At 35.2% G+C, this 24,254-nt stretch overlaps 2 protein-coding genes and 1 long non-coding RNA gene across 3 annotated transcripts; 2 read left to right on the plus strand and 1 right to left on the minus strand.

Annotated features, from left to right (window-relative positions):
- Positions 1-816: 816 nt before the first annotated feature.
- LOC127985616 (C-C chemokine receptor type 8-like) lies at positions 817-1,644 on the plus strand. The gene has a single exon (XM_052587648.1). It carries the CDS (start codon positions 817-819, stop codon positions 1,642-1,644), a length of 828 nt encoding a protein of 275 aa, XP_052443608.1.
- A 5,900-nt stretch (positions 1,645-7,544) lies between these two features.
- LOC127985618 (C-C chemokine receptor type 5-like) lies at positions 7,545-10,281 on the plus strand. Its single transcript, XM_052587649.1, has 2 exons — positions 7,545-8,225; positions 10,240-10,281. Exons 1-2 carry the CDS (start codon positions 7,545-7,547, stop codon positions 10,279-10,281), a joined length of 723 nt encoding a protein of 240 aa, XP_052443609.1.
- A 7,050-nt stretch (positions 10,282-17,331) lies between these two features.
- On the minus strand, positions 17,332-22,315 carry LOC127986125 (uncharacterized). The gene is made up of 3 exons (XR_008160776.1): positions 22,214-22,315; positions 21,687-21,758; positions 17,332-17,533 (listed from the first exon to the last, which is right to left on the minus strand). It is a non-coding gene; the product is annotated as an uncharacterized LOC127986125 (long non-coding RNA).
- Between the last annotated feature and the right edge of the window lie 1,939 nt (positions 22,316-24,254).

The raw sequence follows: 24,254 nt of genomic DNA on the forward strand, positions 1-24,254 counted from the left end.
TCTATTTAACGAGGTGTGTACTTAAAAACAAACATTATCCTTTTCAAACGCCTATCATGAAGTTTGAGTTGACAATAATTCTATATTCTATTAAGTTCATAATTTAAATATTTTGTTTTCATGTCTAATTCTAATATAATACTATAGTTAACAAATGTGTTGTTATACCATTGTTTGCCCTCTTACAGATAATATTTAGACTTGTCAGATATACGCTGTATATAGTATTAAGCCTTGTGATCTATACACTGCAGATCTTAGGGACAATTATTTCAATGTTTGGTATAAAATGTGCCTTGGTGTACAATTTTCTAACCCAGCAAGTGATATATTTCAACCTTTAATTGGTTTACCTTAAATATTTGCATATCTGATGTGACGTGTACCTGTAGCAAATGTCTTGCAGATATCTATATAAAAGATTTGAATTCAGTCTACTAAACAGCAGAGAGATAGTCACACCCAGAGAGAAGGGACATTCACTCCTCAGGTGATGAACTCCTCTTTTTGCTTCAATGTTTTGTTTTTACCATTCAAAAGAAGAAATATTAGAACGATGTTGATTTTTTTTCAAGTTTATTGAGTAAATAGAAAGTTGAGCTATTTTTATTTTATTTTAAATGAAGAATAGAAACTGAGAAATTGCTAACATTGCATTACATTTAAATATTACTGGATTTATTTCATTTAAAATTAAATATGCTTTGGTTATTTCAGTTTCATTTAAGTATTTATGAATTACCTTCATATTTCCTATGAATCACAGCTAGATAATGTTATGTGAGCTGCTAAACCAAGAAGATGAACACAGAGGAGATGAATAACTCTACAGGGAACTTCACCACATCTACAAACACCAGAACTCATTCCATTGGGCTTGTGGAATATGTGAACATATGTTCGCACAGCTTTAGTTTCCTTGTTGGTCTTCCTACACACTTATATGTTGCATGGCTGATCATGAGAGGAGCAGGAAGTGGAGTTGCATTAGAGTTCTTCATCCTCAATCTCTCTATTGAAGAGATTGGTTTCAGCATGTATTGTTTGACCTCTGTACTGTCAAAATGGTTTTCATTTATAGTGGATTTGAATCTATTTTTAGTAGGACTAATCATTAGTGGCCGCCCTCTGTTTCAGTGTCTGATCTGTGTTGAGCGTTACCTGGCAGTGGTTCATCCTGTAACCTTTCTGAAGTACAAACCTCTCAGATATAGAGTCATCTGCTGCATTGCAACCTGGATTATTATTCTTGGCTATTGTTTGAGCTGCCTGTTTATTATACCCTCGCACACCATTGTATATTTGTGGTTCTTGTCAGTTCAGTTCTCCCTCTTCTTCTCCGTCCAGTTGTTTTGTCTCGTGGCTGTTCTCAGAGCTCTGAAGCACTCAGGACCAGGAGAGAGAGCGAGAGAGAGAGGGGAGGAAAACCACATGAAGAGAAGAGCATTTTATCTCATTCTCATAACAACCGTGACAATGGTTATCACATATGTCCCATATTGTATTGCAGGATTCTTTACCATTGTCACAAACCAGCTTATTGATGCACAGTGGTTTTCTGGTTGGCTTTTGTACGTGCTTGGTGGTTTTGTTCAGCCTGTTCTTTATCTGCACCGGGCTGGAAAACTCTCCTGTCTCTTGTAAGACCTGTTATTGTTATATATTATGAATGAATGGGAAAACAAATCACTTGTGTGCCCTTGTAGCTGACAACCAAAATTAAGGTTTTGTTGTTTTATGGAATACCCTTTTTTTTTCACGTTAATCTTTGCAATACATTAAAATGCCAAATGCTTGTGCAAATGTACCTTTTAGTGGCATATATGCTATTTCCGCTTTTGTGTGCCTTTATATTGGGACTCATTCATTGTTTATTCAGAGAGATGAAACTGTATTTTTGATTGTTGAAGATATTTACACAGATTTATTTTGAGCATGTTTAACAAAAGAGGAATGCGTGTCTGCTTTTAGTTTGTGGTTTGTTTTTATAGTTTCTTCAATTTCTCCCAATGTCACGTTTTAATGATGGTTGCCTCAGAGATTATAACATCAAATTTGACATCCTCTAACAACACAGACTAATTGTTTTCTGTGTTCTATGTAGACTGATGTTTTTTTTTTTGTTGTTGTTTTTTTTATTTTTACTTTGATGCTGCATTCTTTTTTAGGGGTAAATCTTTTTCAAAAATCAATATTTGAGCGAGTACAGTACATATTCAGCCAGTGTTTAAAACTATTGCCTTTAGCCCAATTCACATCAGTAACCTTATAATAATGTTTTCTAATCTGAGTTGTACTGGTAGGTTTTCACTGGAAATTTAATATAGCCTGATCTGATTAGATAGCCTGGGAATTCACAAGATTTGTATTTTAAAGACAACCAGATTGAAGAGAGCATAATTTGCTTTTTGGGTTAAAATAATTTCTTAATATGAAATTAGGATGGTATGATGGTACAAAACTGGTACAAAAAAAAAAACACTGTATAAAAATGGTACAACCATTATGGAATGCTGCTTTAAATATTTGCGTATCAAAAATTGTGTTTTTATGTGATGATTAGCAGATAAGGCTGTGAGGGAAATACAATAGGAAAATCGATTTCACATAACAGAGTAAATGTACATTTTACTGAATTAATAGAACCATATCTTAAGTGATTTAATAGTGTACTTTTGGGTATTTAGATTGATCTGAGAACTTCATGGAATTTACTTGTGTTCTGTTGATTCAGTCTGAATTACCTGGTTTTTTAAACACTTCTCTCTTTCCATGATTAGTGGCTGTTTATCTGCATCAGGCTGGAAAACTCTCCTGCCTCTGTTTTAAATCAAATCTGCTTGTGATAGGTCATTGAATTCTGTACCTTCGAAACACTAATGCATTTATCAGTTGATTAATTACCTCTTTTAACCTTTTTATATATATAGTTGAAAGTTCTACTTTTTTATTTATTTATTTTTAGAATATTGCTTCTTTAAACTGTTCCTGTATGAGCAATTTATGTGTAACATAAATAAATCTGTGATTGTATCATTTTTGTGGTATTTTTGCAACTTGTAGCTTTTGCAGTGTAACGTGGCTCAGTGCAGGGGCACTGCACAAAATCCTGGGCCCTAGGCAGTGCTAATGGGCCCCCCTCCCCATTAGCACTGAAAGCACATGAAAATATAAGTTTTCTATTTCAATTTATTTTACATATTGTTAAATCTTGTTATAACATGAAAACATTTATGAAAATGTATGTGTATTATTATTATTATTATTATTATTATCATCATCATTGTTTTTTATTTGAAATTTTTTTATGAAGTGTGTTTAACAGATATTGTTCATCAGAATTTTCATAGATATTCATCAATGTGCCACCTCACATAAAATTTGACATCCCATCATAATAAAAGATGTGTAGAGTATTCTTCCCTTTCATTTTGACATGCTTGGTCACAAAATTTCCATATCATGTTTAATGAGTGGCACCTGTGTTGACCAGTTTCAGAATGAGGAATGTTTGGAGAGACTGAGCATTCTCTTTTCCAGTAATAGCTCCTGTTTCAAAGACAATTGACCACTGATTTTTTTTTTACTCTTTAAACTTTACATACAAATTTTTATATACTATAGTGTGTTATGTGACATATGAGAAATTAATTCATGCAAATACTGTATATTTTTGTTACACCTGTGAAGTCAGTCCAAAAACACAGCACAGAGTGTTTATATATACATACAGAGAGACTGGACATTCACTCAGGCAATTAACTACTATTTATTTAGATTTCTTGTTGTAAAGTTCCAAAAAAATGTTACGTTAAAAAGACTGGGCTATTTCTGTTTTATTGAACAGAATGAATCATTTAAATAATTTAGCTGATGGAAAAATATGATATGTAGATTATGCATATGGCAAAAGGAAATTTAACTGATTTATAAAGTCGTATTTTAAAATCATTTAATTATGATGTGCTCTGGCTGGTTGATTGCAAATAGGACATTTTTGTAGAATTACCGAATTGATTGTATAAACTGTATGCAATAAAATTTTATTAATTCGAAATTATTAATGTAAATAACTTAATTGACTTAGTCTGAATTACATGATGTACACTTTTGTAAATCACAGCCGTGGAATACTTGTGTGAGCTGTTGAGCAGAGAAGACAAACACATAGGAGATGAATAACTCTACAGTGAACTTCTTCACACCTGAAACATCAAAATCCACAGTTCAGTCCATTGACCTTGTGGACAGTATGAGACTTTGTGTGTACAGCATCAGTCTGTTATTTGGTCTTCCTGCACACTCCTATGTTATATGGCTCATCTTAACAGGAACAGGAAGTGGAGTTGCATCAGAGGTCTTTAACCTCAATCTTTCTTTGTGTGAGATTGGTATCTCTTTGAATTGTATGTTTTGTATTGTGTCAATTTGCTTACCAAGTATCAGCGTATTACCACTGTTTTTACTAGGACTAGTCTTTGGTCGTCCCCTGTTTCATTGTCTGATCTGTGCTGAACATTACCTGGCAGTGGTTCATCCTTTAAAATTTCTGAAGTGCAAACCTCTCAGATATAGAGTCATCTGCTGTTCTGTGGCCTGGATAATCACTCTTTAGTCCTGTTTATTTTGCTTAAGCATGAGTCAAATGCCATCAATCTTATCGGTGCAGTTCTTACTGGTCCTCTGCATCCAGTTGTTTTGTCTTGTGGCTGTTCTCAGAGCTCTGAAGCAGTCAGGACCAGGAGAGAGAGGGAGAGAGAGAAACGGGGAAAACCACATGAAGAGAAGAGCGTTTCTAATCATTCTAATAAATACTGTGACCGCGACTATTATACATGTCCCATTTGCTATCGCAGGATTAGTTACCATTCTAACACACCAAAAAAATAAATGCAATTTGGATCACTGGTCTGATTTGTTATATTCTTGCTGGTTTTGTTCATCCTGTTCTTTATCTTCAGCGAGCTGGAAAACTACCCTCCCTACCTTGAGCCTAACATCTTAATAAATGAAAATGTAATAAATTATATTACATATTTTGCATTGTTATCCCTGTGTAAATACACACAACAATCTGTATATGCCTTTTAGTACTTAAAGTGTAATGGTGTCTATGTTAGTTATTACTTTCTTTCTAGTTCAATTTATATTACAATTGTTTGTTTTTTGTTTTCGTTATAAGTTGTGTTGATCATGGTTATTGTGATCTCAGTAAAACACAGGCCTACATAAAATGTGTTTCTAGCACAGGCATATTCTCATGTACGAATTGTGTCATCATTTGTTTCATATAAATCATTTAACAAACTATTCCAGTGTTTATTCAATAAAACACTTCATCAATGGCCTGTTGTCACATTGCTTCAAATTTAGATTCTAAAATAACAAATTGGAGTATAGGATTTATTTTCTCATTAATTTTGACATTCTTAGTCATAAAATTTCCATATCTTGTGTTGAATGAGAGGCACCTGTGTGGACCAGTGTCACATTACAGGTATATGTTGTTTTATGTGACATGAAGCAAATTAAGTATTGCACATATTGTATATTCTTGTGGCAGCAGTGAAGTCAGTCTACAAAACAAAGCACAGAGATTTATACAGCAATATGCAACACTGTCACTTTATCTATCTGACCAAGGGTTTTGGGGCAAGTTCAAAACTAACATCAGTGAGCTCATTTTGTTATACTGAACAGAAGTAGCAATTGAAATCAATTTGCTCATGTAAAATGATTTACAATTTGGTTGTGCATATGAATATAGGCTATAAAAGGAATCATTACTGCTTTTTTGAAAACATTTTAATAATGATGTGCTCTGGCTATGTGATTGCATTCTCCTTTGTCCTATGGCTCATCATTAAAGGAACCAGAAGTGGAGTTGCATCAGAGTTCCTCAACCTCAATCTCTCTGTCTGTGAGATTGGTTACTTGCTGAATTGTATGCTTAATATTGTGTCAATTTGTTTGCCAAGTATCACATTATTACCACTATTTTTAGTAGGACTAGTCTTCACTGGTCGTCCTCTGTTTCAGTGTCTGATGTGTGTTGAGTGTTACCAGGCAGTGTTTCATCCTTGTTTGCATGACTATTCCCATAATTTAACATGCATTGTAGCCTTCTAGGCTACAAACATGTACAAATCATTTGAGCATGTTATAAGGAAATATTACACTGATTTACTTGTAAATGATCAGCTATATTAATTAATATATTAATTAAATATGCCACCACATTTTATTTAACTCTGATGATTTCTGTGCTGTATTCAAAGTCTTCGAAATATTGCATCTCTTTAAAATGGTAAATTGGCTGAAAATTGTGTAATCACTTCAGTATTAATAATTAAATGTTTATTTTGTTAGCTGTGTGGCAACTGTGGTTTAACATGGCAAATATTAGGCCTACGCATAAAAATTGCATCTCAAGTGCATGTATATGACTGTATTTATCTATTCATATCTATAATGACAGTTTAATGACTGTGTTGTTAGATGTCATTGGCTTTGGTGTGTTTTGTGACCAAATGCAACATTTTCATACAGTAATAGCTTAAGCAAAACAGCTCCGAATGACTATTAAACCCTTATTATTATCATTAATTTACAAGAAGAATATATATATATATATATATATATATATATATATATATATATATATATATATATATATATATATATATATATATATATATATATATATATATATATTTTTTTTTTTTTTTTTTTTTTTTTTTTTTTCGTTTTTGCATGCCAGGTGTTTAATGAGTGGCACCTGCTCTAGCCTGGAAAGGTTGTTTGATATTCACTGTTCAAGTGATATTCAAGTGATAGAAGAAAAGTGTTTTTGTGTGATTATGATGTTTTTAGCTGCTTTTCATTTCTACTTAAAATATTTGCATTTATGGTGTTTTATGTGACGTTATAGATGTCATGCACTTATATATTTTCTGTGACAGCTGTGAAGTCAGTCTACAAACCATGGCACAGATATGTATATACATCTAGAGAGACTGAACATTTACTCTTCAGGTGACAATTTTTGATAATTCATAATATTTTTCATTTTGTAGCGTTTTTCACTTAATAATTGTCCTAGTGTTTAAACTGAGCTAATTTTGTTTAACTAAAAGGAAGTAGCAGCAGTTTAAATTAAATTGGAACACATACATGCACACACACACACACACACAATTTATATTTGTGGATTATTTGGAAATGGATGTAAACAATCATGCAAAGTAATATATATATATATATATATATATATATATATATATATATATATATATATATATATATATATATATATAGTATGAACATTTAAAGTAATTTAATAATTGTGTGGTTTGGTTATTTGGATTTAATGTTGTAATTGATTTAATTGTACATATTGGACTTGATTTACTTAGTCTGAATGGGATAGTTTATTTTCACTTCTCTTCTTCCATAGATTTGACATTTCATTTTCCATTTCCATTTGACACTTTCCATTTGATATGTTTATGAGCTGCTGAACTGAGAAGACAAACGCAGAGGAGATGAATAACTCTACAGTGAACTTAACCTCACCTGGAACATCTACAAACTACACAAATCAATTAATTGGAATAATGGACCGTGTGGAACTCAGCGTGTACAGCATCGGTTTTCTGTTTGGTTTTCCTACACACTCCTATATTATATGGCTCATCGTAACAGAAGCAGGAGTTGCATCAGAGTTCTTCAACCTCAATCTTTCTGTTTGTGAGATCATTAATTGTCTCAATAGTATGGTCGCTATAATATCAATTTCCTTTTCAAATCCTACAATACTACCAATGGTTTTACAAGGACTTGTCTTCACTGGTTGTTCACTGTTTCAGTGTCTGATCTGTCTTGAGCGTTACCTGGCAGTGGTTCATCCTGTAACCTTTCTGAAGTACAAACCTCTCAGATATAGAGTGATCTGCTCCACTGTGGCCTGGATAATCACTCTTGGCTCCTGTTTGTGTTGCATATTCATTATAGTATCACTAAAAATAAAAGCTTATGTATGGTTCTTGTCCCAGCAATTCCTTCTCTTCTTCTGCATCCAGCTCTTTTGTCTTGTATCTGTTCTCAGAGCTCTGAAGCAGTCAGGACCAGGAGAGAGAGCAAGAGAGAGAGAAGAGGAAAATCACACGAAGAGAAGGGCTTTTTATATCATTCTAATAACTACTGTGAGCATGACTATTATGCATGTCCCATTTACTATCACAGGATTTCTGAGCATTCCAACACAACAGAACTTTCATGCGCTTTGGAACACAGGTTTAACTTTTTATGTACTGGGGGGTTTTGTTCAGCCTGTTCTTTATCTGCACCGGACTGGAAAGCTTTCCTTCCTCTGTTACTCATGAAACCTGCAATTGTGATAATATATTAATTATTTGTATTATTATATTTATGGTTATCTAAATTAAGTAAAATATGTTATTTTTATAAGTTATTTTAGCAAATCTATATCAAAGTATGAACTAACTTGTCAAATAAATATGCCTGCATGAGCCTAAATTCATGAAAATATGTACTGACCCAGTCACCAAAGGCTTTTAGCTCAGTTAACATAAAAGTTTATCATTTCATTATAATATAACATTGTTTCCTCATAGGATGGATCATCAGTTGTTGATGTTTTCAATGCTGATATTTTTAATTTATGGCAAGAAGATTTGCACAAGGAGGAAATTCAAAAACTCCCAATCACACTTAATTCACCTGTGCAAGTGTTAACAAATAACTGAATATGCATATTTTTGTTTGCCATTTTATGTTTATGTGCATCATTTCTCAGGCTTGAGACATGTTAATTTATAGGCCTATGTTTGCAGTGCGTAGTTATGTGTCATACTTCGGGACCCATTATGTTGTGTTTTCCCTCCATGTGTTCTGTGTTTAGTAATTATCTCTAGTATTTAAGTTCCTGTCTTTGCACCTTTCCTCTCTCATGTCTACTTGTTGGATGTTCTGTGTTTCCCATTGTAGATTATCCCTGTGATTTTCCACATTTCTCTCTTGTTCCTCCTGCAGTGGAGTGTGACAATATGTGTGTAGCTATAATAAAAAGTAAATACAAATGACACATTAATCTCTGCATCATTTATATATTTTTTTGGATATAAAAAGGATAGTATCTATCAAAAAAAAAAAAAAAAAAAAAAAAAAAAAACTATTGTTATGACATATTTAATTAATATAAGTTATTACATGTAATAAAATCAGTGTATTAATTCCAGATCAAATCAAATGATTGATAAGCATTTCTATGTAAAATGCATTAGATACATGTTTGTCAATAGCCAGTTCTATCATCCAGTGAAAACACGTGATAAAACTAGAATACGATTTTGATAAAATAAAATATGGCAGAATAATAGAAAACAGAAATGTTGTTTTTTGGATGAGGGGGATATTTAACTATAGTCCACTAGACGTGAAGCTTGCGAAGGACTCTTACTGCAGGTTAACAAGATTTATAGCCAATCTATCTATAGATCTACTGTAAAACAGTAGCCTATTTACAAAGACTATCAAAACATGAATTATATACTCATAAACCAAAATTAGAGTTCAGTCTCTTTTATCTCTATGTCTAAACAATTACACTTGACAGATAAACACATCATCAAGTAAAAACTGAGGTTAAGGAATTTTCTGATAGGAAATAGATCAAGTAAAATGACAGATATTAAAAACGTTTCTTAAAAAAGCTTTATTTTCAATATTAATAGTAATTTCAAAACATTTCTATATTGCATTCAATATTGCCAAATCAATATTGATCACCACTTTTAAAGACTGACATTTCTGAGGTGAAGAAAATGAAAGTGTATTATCTGATAAAATAAGTGGTTTGAGAGTTTGATTCCTAATCCTAAGGTTGTGGGTTCAAATCTCAGGTGGGCAATACCATACAAGACAATTCCATAACCCCCAATGGTGTGTGTGTGTGTGTGCACTTTGAATGGGTAAAATGTAGAGCATGGAGGTCGTATGCTTTGGATAATTTTCAGTTGTCCTTTTTCTCCACACTTTTACTTTCCAACTTAAATAAAGGTTAATCTTTGTCTCATCGGTCCATCAACTCAGTTTCAAAAGTCTACTGGCTCACATTTGTGAAGAATTTTGCCTTTCTATTTTTGGTCTTGATCAGAGGTTTGCATCTTGCTATGTAGTTTAATTCTGTGTCAAATTCTCCTGTGGACTGTACTGTAGATTGAGAGAGCATCACCCCAGCTTCCTGGAGGTTGTTGGTGAATTTACAGACATGTATATTAGGGTTCATTTTCACAGCTTTTAGGATTTGTATGTCATCAACTACTGTTGTTTCTCTCAGCCGATCAGGTCGTCATTGGTTGCTGATATCATCTCCATGCCTTTTGTTTTTCCTGTAGTTCTTATGCTGATCTTCTTAGCTGGCAAAAAAAAAAAAACATATTTGTGTTGAATCACTGTGTTGTTCTGAGTTAGCCTCTAGAGGGAGCTCTCGGTTTGAGTGCAGGTAGAGCGAGCGATAAGAAAAGAAGTGAGATGTAAGTGTGGAAAATAAAGGAGGTTACACACAGTTCGAGATGGAGTGCACTTGCTTTAAATTGAGACACTCAACAATCGCCCAATAATAAAATGTAACATTCTGTAATCTCATATTCGTCTTAATCATATTTACATATTTCTTGACTCCACAGCAAACAGAACAATTTTGTCTTTACTGTTCCAATACTTATGGAGGGCACTGTATATGTTCCACTTACTATCACTGGCTTCTTTAGCATTATGATGAAACAAAATATTTTGCCTCTTTGGATCAGTGGTGTGGGTTGTTATGTACTGGCTGGTTTTGTTCTTTGTCTGAACCAGTCTCGAAAACTAGCATGTCTCCATTGCTCACAAGATGAACAATTGTAGTATTTTACCAAATGCTCTTGTTTTAGCTTCTAGTATTTTTACCCATTTAGAAATAAGATTACATCATAACATTCATGCTGTTGTTACATTGAGGTTCAAAAATGTAAATGTGCCTTTGTAAACAGAGACTTACATTTGTTTGCTTTCAGTATTTGCATACTTGGTGATGTGACATGTAGCAGATGAATTTATGCACATATATTCTTGATGTAAAATCAGTCTACAAAACTCATAACAGACAGACTGGACATCCATCCTTCAGGTGACAAACTGTTATAAATATAATATCTAGATAACTATTATAATTTAGATTATTATTAATAGATTCATATAGCAGATTTGAAAGCATTTATAGTTACAATAGGTGTCCTGGTTATTTGAACAATTCTATTTGTTTCACAAAACACATTATTTTTATTTTTATTTTTTATGAAATATTCTTCTTCACAACAAAACATTGAAACTACATGCATGTTTGGTTGAATGAGTTCAATGAATGTTGAGATTTCTGTGTCCTTTTTCTTTTTTTTTTCTTTTGTATTTTATTATCTCAATAGGATGAGTAGCTCTACAGTGAATTTCACCACATCTGGAGCATCTTCAAACTCCACAACCTGTTACTTTGAGCCAATGGACATTGCGGACATTTTCAATCTGATTTTAGCTCTTCCTACACACTCCTATGTTATGTGGCTTATTGTCAAAGGAACAGGATATGGAGTTGCATCTGAGTTCTTCACTCTTAATCTCTCTGTTTGTGAGATTGTTTACAGTCTGAATGCTGTGATCACTATTCTTATTTGTTGTGGTTATGACATTGACGCATTAAGACAATTTTTACAAGGATTCGTCACCACTGGTCGTCCTCTGTTTCAGTGTCTGATCTGTGTTGAGCGTTATCTGGCAGTGGTTCATCCTGTAACCTTTCTGAAGTACAAACCTTTCAGATATAGAGTAATCTGCTGTACCGTGGCATGGATACTTATCCTTGGCTCCAGTTTAGGCTGCATGTTTACATTAGACTCTTTATATATATATATGTGGTTCTTCTCGGTGCAGTTTCTTCTCTTCCTCTTCATTCAGATGTTTTTCCTTGTGGCTGTTCTCAGAGCTCTGAAGCAGTCAGGACCAGGGGAGCGAAAGAGAGAGGAGGAAAACCACATGAAGAGAAGAGCATTTCATATCATTCTAATAACTACTGTGAGCATGATTATCATATATGTGCCACTTATAATCTCAGGATTGTTTTTCATTTTGTCCCAAAAATTTATTAGTGAACTGTTTGCTGTTGGATCCTTTTGTTTTATTTTTGCTGGTTTAATTCAGCCTGTTCTTTATCTGCACCGTACTGGAAAACTCTGCTGTCTTTGCTGCTTATAGGATGTGCAGTTGTAATATTTCACCAAATGATCTTATTTGATCTTTTAGTACTTTTTTTCTTCTTCTTATGATGTTGTTGTATTTCATGTCATTCTAATAATTTCTGTGAGCTTGACAATCATGTGTGGCATTTGTTATCTCAGGATTGTTTTTCATTCCGATGCAAGAGCAAGGATCTTCTATTTTTAGATTTTGTTTTATTTTGGCTGGTTTTGTTAAGCCTGTTATTAATTTGAAATAATCTAAACATCTCCTTACTTTCATTTCAATAAAGCATTAAGTTATTAAGATTTTAGAACTTAAATTGCTAAATCTTGTTTTCTTTTTGCCCATTTAAATTGAATTGGTTCTTTTTTTTCTGACATTTTTATGATGTCAGAACATGTAAATGTTGTTTTCATCACACATCTTGAATGCAGACAAGATAGGACCATTAATATGATTTATCTGTAAACACACAAATTAATATAACAAAATGAAGTGTGGAGAAGTCAGCAGTCTCAGTGAGTTTAATTATTACATGGCTAATTCTCACTGATTATGATGCAATGAACAGTTCATATTGAAACAGCTTTCATTTATTAATGTGTGTTAGTTTAGACAAATTTCCAGTTATGCACTAGCTGAGTGCAAACTAAACCATCGAAGGAGGTTTTTCAAAAAATGGTGGTTCATGATAATTAAATTGATCACTACAAATAGAACAATGGTTTTTCAATCAAATTTGACTGGATATGAAGCAAAAAGTGACATTTTTAAATGTCACTCCAACATTGTTTCCATAGATCGAGTTGATGACTCTCAATCATTCTGTTTTGAAATGCAATATTCAATCTATGAGCTGCTCTATCAGAGTGCCAGAGTGCCAGAGTGCCTCCTTAGAACAGTATATGAAAATCCATGCTATGGTCAGTGTGCACCTGAAGTCTTGGCACACTTTCTGAAATCCACACTGTGGTAAGTTCGCACGCTAGTATTTTGCATTCTTTCTAAAATCTTATATGGTGAGGGCTTCGCGGGGTTGCTTCGTGCCCTTTCTTGAGTTGGTAAAAGCCCCGTTCATCTTGGGGGCGTCACTCCACCTATGTATCCTCGGATACCTATCTAAACAGGGTTTTGCTACTAGAGAACTGTCGAGACAGCTCTTTCAGCAAGCTTATGCATAAGCTAGCGGTAGCCCCTGTGTGACAGGCAAGACTTAGTAGAAATGCTAGCTCTACCCTGGGCCGAGGCCCTAACAATTAAGTTGGGTATGTAGCTTAGGCCTTTTGGCCGTAAGGGGTACTGGCTCAGACAGCCGTCTAAACGTCCCAGGGGCAACTCCCGTGGAAATGGTAGAGTTGGTACTTAGTGCTCGCCATGATTCTGGCCTGCACTCCCCTCAGCATGGCGGAGTGGGTATACTGTTCCCCAAAGCGGCCCCTAGAGGACGGAGTTCGAAGTTCCCTCGAAAGGGAACTGTCTCAGGTTCTGTTTGTAACCATAGTTCCCTGAGTAGGGAATGAGACACTGCATCCCCTAGTTCCCTGCCATGCTTTGGACGCAAGCTTCAGACCAAGAAGATAATGACATGCTCTCCCGGTGCTTATGTATAGTCGCGCCGGTAGGGACGTCGGAGGCTGTCGCCGGCCAACAAGTTGGTGTTTTTTCAATGTATGCTTCAGACACGGGTCACGACGAGGTGTTCCCCAAAGCGGCCCCTAGAGGACGCAGTGTCTAGTGCCCTACTCAGGGAACTATAGTTACATACGTAACCTGAGACAGTTTTTTCTCACAACACAATGCCACAGATGTCGCACATTTTGAGGGAGCATGCAATTGGCATGCAGACTGCAGGAATGTCCACCAGAGGAGTTGCCCATTCATTTAATGTTCATTCCTCTACCATAAGCCGTCTCCAAAAGCGTTTCAGAGAATTTGGCAATACATCCATTCGGCCTCACAGCTGCAGATCAAGTGTAAACACACCAGCCCATGACCTCCAAATCCAGAATCTTCACCTCCAAGATCTTCTGAGACCAGCCACCCGGACAGCTGCTGCAACCATCAGTTTGCATAACCAAAGAACTTCTGCACAAACTGTCAGAAACTGTCTCAGGGAAGCTCATCTGCATGCTCGTTGTCCTCATCGGGGTCTTTAACTGACTGCAGTTCATAGTTGTAACCGACTTGAGTGGGCAAATTCTCACATTCTATGGCGTCTGGCACTTTGGAGAGTTGTTCTCTTCACGGTTTTCACTGTACAGAGCAGATGGCAGACAGCGTGTATGGCATCGTGTGGATGGCAGGTTAGCTGATGTCAACATTGTGGATTTAGTGGCCCATGGTGGCGGTGGGGTTATGGTATGGGCAGGTGTATGTTATGGAGTTCTTGCATGGACAGCATACTCACCGGACATGTCACCCATTGAGCATGTTTTGGATGCTCTGGATCAGCTTATACGACAGCGTGTTCCAGTTCCTGCCAATATCCAGCAACTTCACACAGTCATTGAAAAGGAGTGGACCAACATTCTACAGACCACAATCAACAACCTGATCAACTCTAGGCGAAGGAAATGGGTTGCAATGCGTGTGGCAAATGGTGGTTACACCAGATAATGACTGTTTTTTTTGTTTTGTTTTTTGCAAGGAGTAGGCATCACTTGTTGTCCTCTGTTTCAGTGTCTGATGTCTTTTGAGTGTTGATAGTGAATTGGTGGGTTTTTGTTAAATGTGAGCCAAAATCCTCACAATTAAAAGAACCAAATATTTAAACTACTTCAGTCAGTGTGCACTGACTTTGTTTAATATACAATTTCACAATTTGAGTTGAATTACTGAAATAAATGAACTTTACCATGACATTCTAATTTACTGAGATGCACCTGTATATGTTCCATTAAGATTACATCATAACATTCATGCTGTTGTCGACACTGAAGATAAGGGTAAAAAATGTAATTGTGCCTTTGTGAACAGAGACTTACATTTGTTTGCTTTCAGTATTTGCATACTTGGTGATGTATGTGACATGTAGCAGATGAATTCATGCACATACATTCTTGATGTAAAATCAGTCTACAAATCTCATCACAGGCAGACTGGACATCCATCCTTCAGGTGACAAACTGTTATAAATATGAGATCTAGATAACTTTTATTAAACGAGTTATATCATATTGTAAAGAATTTAATAGTTACAATAAGTGTCCTGGTTATTTGGTTACTATACTTACCTTGTTACTATATTCGATTTGTTTCACAAAACAATTTTCTTTTTTTTAATATTAAAACAAATAATTGGTTCTTTTTCTGAGAATATAATTTATGTGATGTTTATGTTTTTCTCTCATTAGACCACAGAAAATGTTTATAAAAACGCGATTTTATGTAAGGGATTTGGGTACACAAATTAGGCAATAAGTAAGGAAGCAATTAGTATGTAAATAAAAAGTCCTTCACAACAAAATATTGAAACTATACACATGTTTGGTTGAACGTGTTCAATGAATGGTGAGATTTTTATGAAGGTTTTTTTTTTTTCTATCTCCATAGGATGAGTAGCTCTACAGTGAATTTCACCACATCTGGAGCATCTTCAAACTCCACAACCTGTTACTTTGATCAAATGGACATTCTGGAAATGTTCAATCTGATATTCGCTCTTCCTACACACTCCTATGTTATGTGGCTTATTGTCAAAGGAACAGGATATGGAGTTGCATCTGAGTTCTTCACCCTCAATCTCTCTGTTTGTGAGATTGTTTACAGTCTGAACTCTGTGCTCACTATTCTTATTTGTTGTGGTTGGGATCCAAGACTCAAGACATTAAGAAAATTTTTACAAGGATTCATCATCACTGGCCGTCCTCTGTTTCAGTGTCTGATGTGTGTTGAGCGTTATCTGGCAGTGGTTCATCCTGTAACCTTTCTGAAGTACAAACCTTTCAGATATAGAGTCATCTGCTCTACCGTGGCATGGATACTTATCCTTGGCTCCAGTTTAGGCTGCATGTTTACATTAGACTCTTTATATATATATATGTGGTTCTTCTCGGTGCAGTTTCTTCTCTTCCTCTTCATTCAGATGTTTTTCCTTGTGGCTGTTCTCAGAGCTCTGAAGCAGTCAGGACCAGGGGAGCGAAAGAGAGAGGAGGAAAACCACATGAAGAGAAGAGCATTTCATATCATTCTAATAACTACTGTGAGCATGATTATTACATATGTGCCATTTATTATCGCAGGGTTGTTTTACATTCTGTCACAAAAGTATATTAGTGAATTTTTTAGTGTTGGATTATTTTGTTTTATTTTTGCTGGTTTGATTCAGCCTGTTCTTTATCTGCACCGTACTGGAAAACTCTGCTGTCTTTGTTCCTCATAGGATGTGTAATTGTAATATTTTACCAAATTCTCTTATTTTATCTTCCAGTAATTTTTTTTCTTTCAGAAATAGGTTTATATATAAATATACTGTATCTATATGTTGTTGTTGTATTTCATGTCATTCTAATAACTTCTGTAAACTTGACTATCATGTGTGCCATTTGTTATCTCAGGATTGTTTTTCATTCCGACACAAGAGCATAGTAAGGATCTTTTTATTTTTAGATTACTTTGTTTTATTTTGGCTGGTTTTGTTCATCCTGTTATTTATTTGAAATAATCTAAACCTCTCCTTACATTTCAATAAATCATTAAGTTGTTGAGCTTTTAGATCTTAAATGATTAAATCTTGTTTGCCTTTTTGCTCTTTTTTTCAATTATATTACCTTTTATGATGTCAGAACATGTGAATGTCATTGTCATCACACGTCTTGAATGCAGACAATATAAGACAATCAGTGGTCTGATTTCACTATTACATATGATTTTTCAGTAAACACACAAATGGATATGATAAAATTAAGCGTGTTGTAATATTAAAAACTCCATGATCACAAGAAGGAGGAGGAGGGAACCGGCGGACAATCAAAATAAAACTTTAATTACAAAATAATGACAAAACAGCGCGGCAGCCCCTCACTGATGACTGTCGCGCACTAAAAAAATCATAACACAAAATAAATTCAGGCCTGGTCCTCTCTTGTCCTTCACTGTCTTCACTCCTGTTTTATATCCTTCAATCTCTTCTGTTGGACTCGAGAACGGTGGGTCGAGCAGGTGTCGCTCATTTCCAATCACTCCACCGGCCTCGCTCCGTTCCCACGGCTCTCGACCCCGCCCCACTCGTCACACATGTCTATGCAGGAAAAAGCAAAATCTTTAAATGCACATTGTGATTTACCCATAAACAACAAATATGGCTGAAAATCTGAAGAATTTTTGTGTGATAGAAGATATTTTAAAGAATCTATAGGTGTCCAATTAATATTTAACCCTTTGACATTAATTGTATGTACAAACAAAACAGTCAAACCAAATATATTTTGTCAATCAATCAGTCAATCAAACTTTATTTATAAAGCACTTTAAAATGATCGAAGTAGACCAGAGTGCTGTACAAAATAATATATACAAAATCAAACACAGCAACACAACTTATACAACATAAAATACAATGTGAAATCAATTAAAAACAAAAACTTATGAAACACTGCCAAACCATAAAAACAATCAAATAAACAAAATGTCAACTCCTGGTGTTAAAGGCCAAATAATTTACACTTACACTTACATGTATGGAATGACATGAGAGTGAGTAAATGATGATAGAATTTAAATTATTGTGTAAACAAGGATTATGAAATAAACCATAGAAGTTTGATATTTTCTGTGAGCTTTTGAGCTGAGGGATAGTTAAGATGATGAATAACTCTACAGTGAACAACTTCACATCTGGAGCATCTTCAAACTCCACAGCTCTTTACTTTGGGCCTCTAGATATTCTGGACATTTTTAATCTGTTGTTTGGTCTTCCTATACACTCCTGTGTTCTATGGCTCATAATCACAGGACCAGGAAGTGAAATTGCATCAGAATACTTCATCATCAATATCTCGGTTTGTGAGATCGGTAACTGTCTGAACTCTCTGGTCTCTCTACTTTACAGTTAGGTTTGGAATCCAAGTCTCAAGGCATTAACACATTTTTTTTAATAGGACTTGGCATCACTGGTCATTCCTCCGTTTCAGTGTCTGATGTGTGTTGAGTGTTACCTGGCAGTGGTTCATCCTGTAACATTTCTGAAGTACAAACCTCTCAGATATAGAGTCATTTGTGGCACTGCAGCCTGGATAATCACGCTTGGGTTCTGCTTTTGCCTGTCTTTATTATAGACTTTCATATTACATACATACATACTTACATTCTCAATTTTAATTTTAATGTGTTAAAAATAATAATAATAATAATAATAATAATAATAATAATAATAATAATAATAATAATAATAATAATAGTTAAAACTGTAAAAGCCATTTAAACGTACAATATGGAATTTTTGGCCACCAGGGGTCACTCAATCAAAATAATAACATAAGATGTACTTTGATGACGTCGGGAAAGAGCGTAAGGCTCATGGGAGTTCTCTGTCGCTCCCTATCATTCCTCACTCATTCTAACGTAGTATTTTGACAATCACGTCTTTTCAAATGGAGAGACGGTTTCAACGGCAACAACATAAACAAACGTTACTGCGCATGAGCGCTTTTGTGGACCTAACTTAACTTCCAGTAGACTTCCAAATAGAATCAATAACAACAGCCAAGTCCCTCTAGAGTAGATATTTTTTGATAACAAACAAAATGTTTGCTGCGTGGATCAGGCGGACTTAATGAAAATGCACATTCATTATTTGCCAACAGGAGATGTTTTAAAGCATAGACATAAAGTGCAAGAAATAGAGGTTTCCCCAATAACAGCTGTAAACGAAGCAGAGTTGGTACGCTCATACGCTGCTATCAGGCATATAACATGCAAGTCTTCCTTCAGAAATACAGCGATATAAAAACACCTGTGCCTCGTTTTGATATTTAAACATATAAATGTAAGGAATTATTATTATTAAACGTGCAGTAAGTAACTTTCAGTAAGTATTCAATGACGCCTTTTTGAAAAAAGATCAGTTTTAAAATTGTGGCGAGTCTCCAAAAATAAATAAATGTATGGGAAACACACCCCGCAGCACAACCACCTGAGCCCAACTTCAGTCTACTCATCACCTTGCCTTTAACTGCGTTTGTAGAAGGCACTGCAGCCAGACCGATTTCGTTAATAATTCGAATTACGTTATACTATGATATCGAACAAGTTAGAGAACTGCATTTGAAGCTACTTTATTCAGCTAGATATAGAACAAATGTAGATTTACATGAGAGCTAGTCCGTCTGCGTTTTACACAAGACATCATCGTTTCACAAAATATACGGATAGATACAGTTAGCTGAATGGATGCATACCTGTTTATCAGAATGCAAGCGAGTTTGGCATCTCTCTGTAGTTTCAGCTTGTCACGAAGCTCTCTCTATCTTGGAAATGCAACTCCAATATTTACCCGTGTCTTGTTGCTTCTCTTGTCCCAAAACCATCTCGGGTCATTTATTTCACCCGTGCGGTTGCACTTCACAGAACGTGCAGGCAAAGCATAATCATGATCCATAACTAAGTTATTGATTGAGGTTTAAATACGAATATAAACAATATAAATATAAAATATAATAGTCTTGATCAAGGCTACTACTTTTTCTTCTTCGTCTCGTCTTTGTTACTGTTCACCTTTGTATTTGGCAGTTCCGCAGGAAGTTAGATAAACTAGAGGGGTCAAAGTTTATATGACTCCATAGACGGGCGACAAAACGGAAATAAAGAAAGTGCCGTGTCTTCTAATTAAACTATCATTTTCTCCGGATTTGAAAGTTTGTGGAAACTGTCGGGATGATGTAAGTACACAACTAAAAAATATATATAACATAGATATAGTGATTTCTGCTATTTTTAAAGCAGAAAAATTACATATTGCGCCTTTAAGGAAAATATAACAAAAATATATCAAAAATTTAACAAAACGTTACAAACTCCACAACTCAGTCCTTTGGACCACTGGACATTTGTCTGCTTATAGCATCAGTTTGCTGTTTGGTGTTCCTACACACTCCTATGTAGGATTCTCTGCCATTTTGACTAAAAGGATGAAGGAACTCTATTCATTTTAGGGTTGCCACCCGTCCTTTAAAATACGGAATCGTCCCGTATTTGAGAATAAAATAGCATGTCCCGTTTTGAATCTATACGATATCTATCTGTCCCATATTTTCAGAGTTGTTTTCAATGCAGCATCTTGCACAAATCATCCCACCAACATTTTGTCGAATACTCATCCTATTCTGCCCCTGATTGGGTAATACTCGCTGCCATCTTTGGATTGATTGTTTTTTTTTCAGTTTCATGGCCAATCAGTGTCAGAGGAGGGCGGGTCAATTTGTCGGTGAGTGTTTTCTATTGTGCATGGTGGCAGATGTGCGACAGCATGCCTCGGGAGAACTCAATCATCTCCTGAGGCAGACAGTGTAATGACAGTTTTTTTTATCACCTCAATCATTTTCTGATTGATTACATTAGATTTCATAGGTCATTTTAAATGGTTCGCGTCTCCAATACGCACACAGTTTTTTTTTTTTTTTTACCTAACCGTTGGGTTCCACATATGGGTCAATGAGTTGGGTTGTCGTAAAATTTGTTGGGTCATTTTTTTTTGTCGTTGGGTTATATATGTTTCCTGCTTCACTCCGTTCAAATTGTAACGGTCCAGTCAGATACTCGACTGATGAGGCTGCATGCAATTTGTTGGATGGTTTGTATTTATTTGTGAAATATCTTTTAGGCTAATTTATTTTCTAGTTTTATATTACTCAACATCGTTTTCACTCAAATTGACCTTTGTAGAGGGCTTGGGCGTTGTGACGTCACTACTTGGCGTGGCCGCCATGTTGATGGCCTTCTTTACTGCTACTCAGACTACTGCGCAGTGTTTCGACTAGGGGGGCAGGGTTTCATATTTTTTTTGAAGCAGCCCTGGGCGCCACCATTGGCTAGCGGACCCCCACCTGCTGTTAGCATTCCATTGACTCCCATTCATTTTGGCATCACTTTGACAGCAAGAACTTTACATCTGAGGAGTTGAAAGACTCCGGTAGTCCATTAATTATTTCTAAAGAAACACAAAAAAGGTATAAATGGCTCCATTACCTTGTATCTTACGTTATGGTTCCGTAGAAGCAGTTTTTGTAAAAAATGGGCTAACAATTGCGTCATAACCTGCGACTCTCTGTCATACAGTTCAGAAATTACCATATGGACAGGAGGAGAAGCTTGCAGGCAATCTTTTACTGTCTATGAGGCAATCGGGGGGACGCGGAGGCATAAAGTCAAGCGAGGTGATTAATCAGAATACTTACCAAAATTTGCTCCTGTTCACGTTCGCCTTCTCTGCAAGATTCAGTGGGTGATTCGGATTTCTCTTGGCACAGCTATTAGAAGACTTACAATTGTCAGACATGTTGCTCACGTGACATCTACATCATCAAGCTCAGTTTGAATTTATTAATTAAAAATCTATTTCGACCATAGTAAACCGTTGCTGTATTGTGGTGTGTAATAGCGCAACACATAATTGCCATGAAAAAAAAAAAAGAAAATTCTGTGAAGCTAGGTCTAATGTGACTTTGCTTACAGATTGGCGTGAAATTGTGCTCTCACAACAAACACACTGTTATCTTAAAGAGGCCAACATCATGCTAAGGTTGCTTTCAAGTAAGCAAAATGATGCTTTGAAAACATTTCCAATAAGTGAGAACCACGGAAAAAAATGGGAGGGTTGACAGCTATTAACTAAACTTTTGAAACACATAGTTAAAAGTACATGTGTGAATAGTTGTTAGCAATAACGGTTACTAAATTAGCAGCTAGTTGGAGAGCAGCCTACCTTTGTCCGGATTACTGTATTCCCACTGTTTGCAGGTGTTGTGCCAAATTTCGACCCCCTGCCGAATTATTACCCCCCCTTGTTCAAGTCGCTACATGATTACTTAATCTTAACCCCACCACTAATACGAACCCCTCCCCCACACCTATTCCTAAACCTACTAATACTAAGGGGGTAATAATTCGGCAGGGGGTCGGAATTGGGCACAACAACGGTGTTATGATCTGCAGCTCCTGAACCCATCCATTTGTGAACTGCACATGAGACTCCAATGACTTAGAGCTTCGGAACTGTTCTGAAGTGTAGGCGCTCACAAAACAAACAAGGTAGCCGAAGATATCTGTAATGCAAAAGTGCAGCAGCTAGTCGTCATCGTTCGAGTCGAGTTTTCCTTTGCAAAGCAGATTGAGTTTGTTTTTGCGAGTCGAGTTTTCCTTTGCAAAGCAGATCGAGTTTGTTTGCGAGTCGAGTTTTCCTTTGCAAAGCAGATCGAGTTTGTTTGCAAAATGCTGGTTTTGTTTGTTTAATTATGGCACAAAATTTACTTCATAAAAAAAACAGCTGATGACAGATTGTTTATCAGAACTGTTTGTCAGATTGCTAATGATTGACAGTCAACGACGAGTGCCAACTTGCTTAAAATTTACATCCCAACATAACAAAGAGAAACAGTGTATTAATATTATTATTTTTTTCCTTTTTTCATTTTGATATGCAAGGTTATAACATTTCCATATCTTGTGTTAAATGAGTGGCACCTGTGTTGAGCTGCTGTTGTAATATATAATGGAAGAATGAATGGAAAAAATAAATCACTTCTCTGTCCTCTAAATAAATGTTTTATTTTATTTTATTTTTTACAAAATGACACATCAGAGCCTTCATTAACTTTGCTTTTCTTCTTTTATCTTCAGTACATTATCTCTTAAAATGCCAAACACCTGTCCAAATGTACCTTTTGTGGCATATATGCTACTTCAAATGTGTACTACATGTTTGCACCTTTGCGATTTCAGCACTCTCTGTCATTGACTGTTTATTCAGGGAGATAAATGTGTATTTTTGATGGTTGTAGTCATTTGCATAGATTTATTCTGTTTATTTTGAGTGTGCTTAAACGATTTGTACGAGTGTTTGCTTGTGGTTGCTTTTTCCAATAAAATCAGTGGCCCAGTGTCACTATTTCCATTTCCAAATGAGGGCTACCATATCAATAATACATCAAACTTGACGTCCTATCATAACTATGTTTTGTTTTCCTACTGGCCGTTGTAAGATGTTAAAATACTGAATCTTTACTTATTTTATCACATAAAAAAAACAACAAAAACATGTTTATTGAAGAAATGTATGCAAAGTAATGTTTTATACATTTAAAAGTTAATATATTCTATATAGAACAGGATTTTTTATAAAAATATTAAGTCATTATTTTTTAAACCTTTTGTAAATATATTTGCATAGCAAAATTTATGTTGTACAATGAATAGCATTATTGTGAATGTTTTAAATTCAAAACTTTGTAGATTATGGAATTTTTTTTTTTTATTATTATTTTTTTTATTTTTGTTGTACTTCTGTTGATACAGTCCAGTTAACCTCATGCATTTACGCTTCTTTCTTTCCCGTAATTATTTTCACTTTTATACATGTTTTTGAGCTGCTGAACTGAGAATACAAACACAGAGTTGATGAACAACTCTACAGTTAACTTCACCTCAGCTGAAACATCTACAAAGTACACAGTTTAGTCCATTGGACCATTGGAAACTGTGGAAATCTTTGTGTACAGCATTAGTTTCATTGTTGGTTGTCCTATACACTCCTATATTATATGGCTCATCGTCACAGGAACAGGAAGTGAGTTGCATCAGAATTCTTCATTCACTATCTCTCTGTTTGTGAGATTGGTAACTGTCTGAATTGTTTGTTTTATATTGCAAATTTTTATTTTATTTCAAGTATCACCATATTACCACTATTTTTACTAGGACCAGTCTTTGCTGCCCGTCTTCTGTCTTGGTGTCTGATCTGTGTTATC

The sequence above is a fragment of the Carassius gibelio genome, chromosome B21, assembly GCF_023724105.1.
Source record: "Carassius gibelio isolate Cgi1373 ecotype wild population from Czech Republic chromosome B21, carGib1.2-hapl.c, whole genome shotgun sequence".
Taxonomy (NCBI): domain Eukaryota; kingdom Metazoa; phylum Chordata; class Actinopteri; order Cypriniformes; family Cyprinidae; genus Carassius; species Carassius gibelio.

What these genes read in the sequence shown, in the direction of transcription:
- LOC127985616 (XM_052587648.1), top strand. Translation starts at nt 817, where the DNA reads ATGAATAACTCTACAGGGAACTTCACCACATCTACAAACACCAGAACT.
- LOC127985618 (XM_052587649.1), top strand. Translation starts at nt 7,545, where the DNA reads ATGAATAACTCTACAGTGAACTTAACCTCACCTGGAACATCTACAAAC. An exon ending in TGAGCATGACTATTATGCAT is followed by an intron (nt 8,226 to 10,239) that starts GTCCCATTTACT and finishes ACTGTACTGTAG; the next exon opens with ATTGAGAGAGCATCACCCCA.